Consider the following 6504-nt stretch of genomic DNA (forward strand, 5'->3'; position numbering starts at 1 on the left):
TTTTATTATTTAGTAAAGGTGTGTTCTCATGCCTGACACTTCCTTGACACGGTTCCCATGCCACCCCCTCCCTTTCCAAAAACCTACAGTCAACACATCGCTGGAGTGGAAAACTCACGTGAGGCACTGTAAATAAAGAAAGAAACAATATAGTGCACTTCTGTATATAAAAGTGACAATGCAACTTTTCAGAGTCTGGGCTCATACAGAGAGCCTACTTACAGACTTGCAGATAGGTAACAGCAGTGGGTGTAGATATTGTCAACAGATCTGGGATCCAGTCTTGTCTTGTATGTCTCAGAGAAAGACAAAGGAGAACCAATAGTGCAGACCAATTAAAATGTATCAAACATAAAAGCAAAAACAGTATTGTACTCACATTCTGTACAAAACATATAGGCACATCAAATAGGATGCAACTTTGATACTGCCAAGAAGGAGGGTAGTTGGAGCCGTTTCTGTTAGTAAGATCCTCCCGCAGCACGATCACTTCACATCCGCCGGAGTCAACGTCACTTCCGGTTTCACGGGGGAAATAGGCAGTCGTGGCAGCGGCTGATCCTCTCGGCGTCACGTTGCACTCTAATTGCTCTAGCATCGCGTTTCGCTGATTCAGATCATCTTCATCAGGAGCACAAATTGGCAGTATCAAAGTTGCATCCTATTTGATGTGCCTATATGTTTTGTACAGAATGTGAGTACAATACTGTTTTTGCTTTTATGTTTAATAAATTTTAATTGGTCTGCACTATTGGTTCTCTTTGTCTTTCTCTGAGACATACAAGACAAGACTGGATCCCAGATCTGTTGACAATATCTACACCCACTGCTGTTACCTATCTGCAAGTCTGTAAGTAGGCTCTCTATATGAGCCCAGACTCTGAAGAGTTGCATTGTCACTTATATGTAGAAGTGCACTATATTGTTTCTCTCTTTATTTATGGTGGAATCCTGACGATCATGCTCCATCCTAATCCTGGAAGTTCTGTCTATTAGTGGAGATTGTGTACAATTATACTTGGAGGTTGAGACTTCGTTTTTCACATCATTCCACTTTTCTATATTAATAGATTTAATCACTAATTAACTGCACCATTATATATATTTTTTCATCACTGATTGTGTTAAAGCGCTAGTTTAAATCACATTTATGGCACTGTGGCACTGTGGCCAAAGCCTAGGAAAATTTTAATGGAGAGCCTAGATAGCTTCATTGGCAATCACTATTAAGCTTTAATTAAAAAACAAAAAACAATAATAATACATTAATACCTCCCCCCCTTTTTCATTACCTTAGTGGCTGCACCTAACTACCCTCTCTGGGGACAACTACCTCCATCATCCACCCCCAACATACACAGTAATGGGCAATAGCCCTATTAGCCAGATCTGGCAAATAGCTATTTTGGCCATTTTTGAAGCATAAAAAAATATACATTACAAAATACAATAAAATACACTGTACATTACAATAGAAATCAAACCATTGTCATCAAATCCATTGATTGTCACTGTGGTTATCTGTGCTCTCAATTGGGGCACAGATTGCCACATTAGCAATCAATGGGCACCTTTACAACCCCACCCCCCCACACCACCACACAGTAATGGGCAATAGCCATATTAGCCAGATCGGGATAATAGCGCTTTTCCCCATTGAGAAACATAAAAAATGAATATAAGTAGTACTTACTCTGCCATGATGAAGGCCATCCTCGTCCTCAGTGGCACCAACATTCAATAGAGGGCCAAATGCCCAACCAATAAAACACTGACTAATAAAGCTATTGCCCATTGCTGTGTGTGTTGGGGTTAGAGGGGGTGAGTGAACAGGGTAGTTGCCACCGGGGGGAGGTTAGATAGGCCTTTGTTAGGTTAGCGGGAGGGTTAAAACCTTCATTACCTTGGCGGTTAATCATTAAGGTAATAGGGGGGTTTATTAATGTATTTTTATTAATGTGTTTTATTTGTTCATGTATATTTTAAATTAAAGCTTAATATTGATTGCCAATGCGGCTATCTAGGCTCTCCATTGAGAGGGTCTAGTAATCCACAGTGACAATGGTTTTATGTTTCAAATGTATTTTATAGTCTTGGTAATTACTGAACTGTATATGTATTTTCTTTTGGTTAATGTCCAAAAACCACTATTGGCTAATAGGGATATTGAGGATCAGTCTAGGGGGGAGGGGGGGAGTGGGGAGGTAGTGAGTGATTAAGCCAATTGGTGGTGGGGGGAGGGGGTTTGAGCGCTGGCGGAGGCGGAATGTTTTAACCTCTTCATAACCATAGCCACCAAGGTAATGAAGCTTTGCTTTTAGTTTATTTTTAGTACATAGGATTGAAGAAGGATGTCCGGAGCTGATCTGCATTAAATTCAGGTCCTGGACCCCCTGCTTCCCGTGGACTAGGACGCGAGAGATTTAAACTTGCAGGAGATATTGATACCCCGTACTGAGGCCTGTAGCTCGGGAAGCAGGGGGTCCACAGACCTGAAATTAATGCGGTTCAGCTCCAGAGACATCCTTCAATAAAGCTTAGTACAGCCTAGAGAATAGTAGTGAGAGTGGTGATATTATGGAAACTTTAAGATTCATAAAGGGTTTTAACAAAGTACGGTAGAGAAGTACAAGAGATCCTGCTTTGAAGCTGGAGCGTCTCAAACAAATGGGAACTGTGAGGATATACTTCACGGAAAGGGTGGTGGATTCATTGAATATCCTCCCAACAGAGGTAGTAAGGGAATCTGAAAATGCTTGGGATAGACAAAAGGCTATCCTAATTATGAAAGGAAGCCAACAATCAAACACGGTCTGAGGGTTTACAGCAGATAAGAATATGGGCAGACTAGGTGGGTCAAGTGGCTTTCATCTGCCATCAGATTCTGTTTCTTAAGTTTAGAGTACCTGTAAAAACGTTATTTTTGCCAAAAATGCTGTCAGTCCTCTGCATTTTACAAGTGTGCACCAGTGGCTAATATTACTGTAGTCAGTAATGGTTTGATAGCTTTTAATGGACAAACATATCAATCGAACAAAGGTTTTTTTTTGTGCATAAGCTTTCACGGCTGCAGAGGTCTCCATCAGATGTAGATCTCTAAACTGAAGATGGGAGACCTAAATACACGGCAGAGGTTCATCACAACAGGGTCCTCCATTTGTGTATAAGGTGTTCAGAATATTAGCATTCTATAGCTTGGGTATTGACAGTCATCCATGCATGAGGGGTTGAGAGGAAAAGTATTGTATACTGAGACAAGGGTATTGTCCTCTGGTCAGTGTGAATAGGCTTGTGGACACCTTCCTCTAGCATGTGCTATAGGTGTTAAAGATTTTAATATTGATGCCCAATGTATGAATTGTAATGCCATTTACACATTTTTCTACCCGAAGGATGCAAAGTTACATAGTTACATAGTAGATGAGGTTGAAAAAAGACGTACGTCCATCAACTTCAACCTATGCTAAATTTGAGTGGCAGCATTATTTTGGCCTTAGGGTTTTGTGATTATTACCATGATTACATGACTCCTCACGGTTTCCGCTTTGGCCTGGAAAGAAGAATTGCTAGTCTTCCATTCTGATTGCTCTAAACTTCTGAAAATAACTAGAGGCACGGAGAAAAAACATACAAAAGGCCATGGGGTTACTAGCTGGTGTGCCGTTCCAGCAACAGCACAGGGGTTAAAATGAGGCGTTTTAAGCTTCTCTTTACATATTGAATATCTTCTGTACCAATTTGTATATTTGATGTCTGTATCCCAGCTTTGTACTACTGTACCCAGTATTACATATTTTAGATCTTCTATGTTAAGTGCTGCATGCTCTATGTAAATAAAGTTATACCTACATATATACTGTACTGTACATCTTTCTACGAACACTGCATTTCAACCATTAACTTTTATCTTTTTCTCAGCAACTTCATCCATCTGCTACAATGCAAGATGCACAGCAGTGGCTGCTGAAGAACAGGTTCCCTACATACACAAGACTTTTTTCTAATTTCTCAGGTAAGAATGCTCTTTTTTTCTGTTTGAGTAGGTAGGTTTGTGTTTATAAAACAGGTCAATTTCCATGGACTACGTCAGTGCCTTAACGGATTTGCATACTATGCCTTAATGATTCAGTTAAATGAGCAGTTCCACCTACCGGTTTTTTTTTGTACATTAATGGGAAGCAGGGGGCTGGTGATCTCCGGAGTTTAACCGTTTGAATTTCGGCTACAGTGACTCCTGGTACTCTATATACTTAACAGAAAAGGTGCCACGGGTAGCATCCCCTCCAGGGAAAAAAAAATTGCGTTTAAATCTTGTAAGTTACACGGCCAACAAGAAGCTGCAACATCAGTTGCGGCTTTCTATTAGTCCGTGTGATGTACCAGGAAGTAACCGGCAGCTCAGTAAGTATCTCAACAACCTGGATGTCACCCGAGCTGAAATTAACTCAGCTTCTCAGGAAATACTGTGTTGTATGTATGTATGTATATGTGTCAGGGGTGGGATTCAGCTGGTTCGCACCGGTTCATGCGAACCTGTACCTAGAATTTCCCAAGTTCGCCGAACTGGTGCGAGAGGGGAAAGAGCAGGGCTTCTGCTTGGGGGCTGGGCAACTTGATCCATCCTGATTGGCTGCATTGCACAGCAGCAGCCAATCAGGAGGTGAGGCCAAAGAGCGGAGGAAAAGCATGCAGCAGAGAGAGGTGAGACTGTGTCCTATCTGTGTCCTGCCTGCCTGTCTGTGTCTCCTGCCTGTTTGCTTGTCTGTCTCCTGCCTGTCTGCTTGTCTGTGTCTCCTGCCTGTTTGCTTGTCTGTGTCTCCTGCCTGTCTGCTTGTCTGTGTCTCCTGCCTGTCTGCTTGTCTGTGTCTCCTGCCTGTCTGCTTGTCTGTCTCCTGCCTGTCTGCTTGTCTGTGTCTCCTGCCTGTCTGCTTTTCTGTGTCTCCTGCCTGTCTGCTTGTCTGTGTCTCCTGCCTGTCTGCTTGTCTGTGTCTCCTGCCTGGCTGTCTGTGTCTCCTGCCTGTCTGCTTGTCTGTGTCTCCTGCCTGTCTGCTTGTCTGTGTCTCCTGCCTGTCTGCTTGTCTGTGTCTCCTGCCTGTCTGCTTGTCTGTGTCTCCTGCCTGTCTGCTTGTCTGTCTCCTGCCTGTCTGCTTGTCTGTGTCTCCTGCCTGTCTGCTTGTCTGTCTCCTGCCTGTCTGCTTGTCTGTCTCCTGCCTGTCTACTTTTCTGTGTCTCCTGCCTGTCTGCTTGTCTGTGTCTCCTGCCTGTCTGCTTTTCTGTGTCTCCTGCCTGTCTGCTTGTCTGTGTCTCCTGCCTGTCTGCTTGTCTGTGTCTCCTGCCTGGCTGTCTGTGTCTCCTGCCTGTTTGCTTGTCTGTCTCTCCTGCCTGTTTGCTTGTCTGTCTCCTGCCTGTCTGCTTGTCTGTGTCTCCTGCCTGTCTGCTTGTCTGTGTCTCCTGCCTGTTTGCTTGTCTGTCTCCTGCCTGTCTGCTTGTCTGTGTCTCCTGCCTGTCTGCTTGTCTGTGTCTCCTGCCTGTCTGCTTGTCTGTCTCCTGCCTGTCTGCTTGTCTGTCTCCTGCCTGTCTGCTTTTCTGTGTCTCCTGCCTGTCTGCTTGTCTGTGTCTCCTGCCTGTCTGCTTTTCTGTGTCTCCTGCCTGTCTGCTTGTCTGTGTCTCCTGCCTGTCTGCTTGTCTGTGTCTCCTGCCTGGCTGTCTGTGTCTCCTGCCTGTCTGCTTGTCTGTGTCTCCTGCCTGTCTGCTTGTCTGTGTCTCCTGCCTGTCTGCTTGTCTGTGTCTCCTGCCTGTCTGCTTGTCTGTGTCTCCTGCCTGTCTGCTTGTCTGTCTCCTGCCTGTCTGCTTGTCTGTGTCTCCTGCCTGTCTGCTTGTCTGTGTCTCCTGCCTGTCTGCTTGTCTGTGTCTCCTGCCTGTCTGCTTTTCTGTGTCTCCTGCCTGTCTGCTTGTCTGTGTCTCCTGCCTGTCTGCTTGTCTGTGTCTCCTGCTTGTCTGTGTCTCCTGCCTGTCTGCTTGTCTGTGTCTCCTGCCTGCCTATGCGTTTGGCTGTCCAGTGGGGGTGAGAATGAGAGGGAGGGGGATGAGAGAGGAGGGAGGGGGATGAGAGAGGAGGGAGGGGGATGAGAGAGGAGGGAGGGGGGTGAGAGAGGAGGGAGGGGGATGAGAGAGGAGGGAGAGGGGTGAGAGAGGAGGGAGAGGGGTGAGAGAGGAGGGAGGGGGTGAGAGAGGAGGGAGGGGGGTGAGAGGATGAAGGGAGGGGGGTGAGAGAGGATGAAGGGAGGGGGGTGAGAGAGAGGATGAAGGGAGGGGGGTGAGAGAGAGGATGAAGGGAGGGGGGTGAGAGAGAGGATGAAGGGAGGGGGGTGAGAGAGAGGATGAAGGGAGGGGGGTGAGAGAGAGGATGAAGGGAGGGGGGTGAGAGGAGATGAAGGGAGTGGGGGGGTGAGAGGAGATGAAGGGAGTGGGGGGGTGAGAGGAGATGAAGGGAGTGGGGGGGTG

The 6504-nt window shown here is 45.8% G+C and overlaps 1 protein-coding gene across 7 annotated transcripts in view; it reads left to right on the forward strand.

Annotated features, from left to right (window-relative positions):
* UBP1 (upstream binding protein 1) overlaps positions 1-6504 on the forward strand; it is a 161062-nt gene that overhangs the window by 40859 nt on the left and 113699 nt on the right. For all 7 annotated transcript variants that reach the window (XR_012799184.1, XR_012799185.1, XR_012799186.1 and 4 more), the window contains one exon: positions 3919-4012. Coding sequence is in view for 3 of the 7 variants with exons in the window: in XM_075586340.1 (XP_075442455.1) it covers positions 3919-4012 (94 nt within the window). In the remaining 4 variants the exon portion in view is untranslated. The remainder of the gene's footprint in view (positions 1-3918; positions 4013-6504) is intronic.

The sequence above is a fragment of the Ascaphus truei genome, chromosome 2, assembly GCF_040206685.1.
Source record: "Ascaphus truei isolate aAscTru1 chromosome 2, aAscTru1.hap1, whole genome shotgun sequence".
Taxonomy (NCBI): domain Eukaryota; kingdom Metazoa; phylum Chordata; class Amphibia; order Anura; family Ascaphidae; genus Ascaphus; species Ascaphus truei.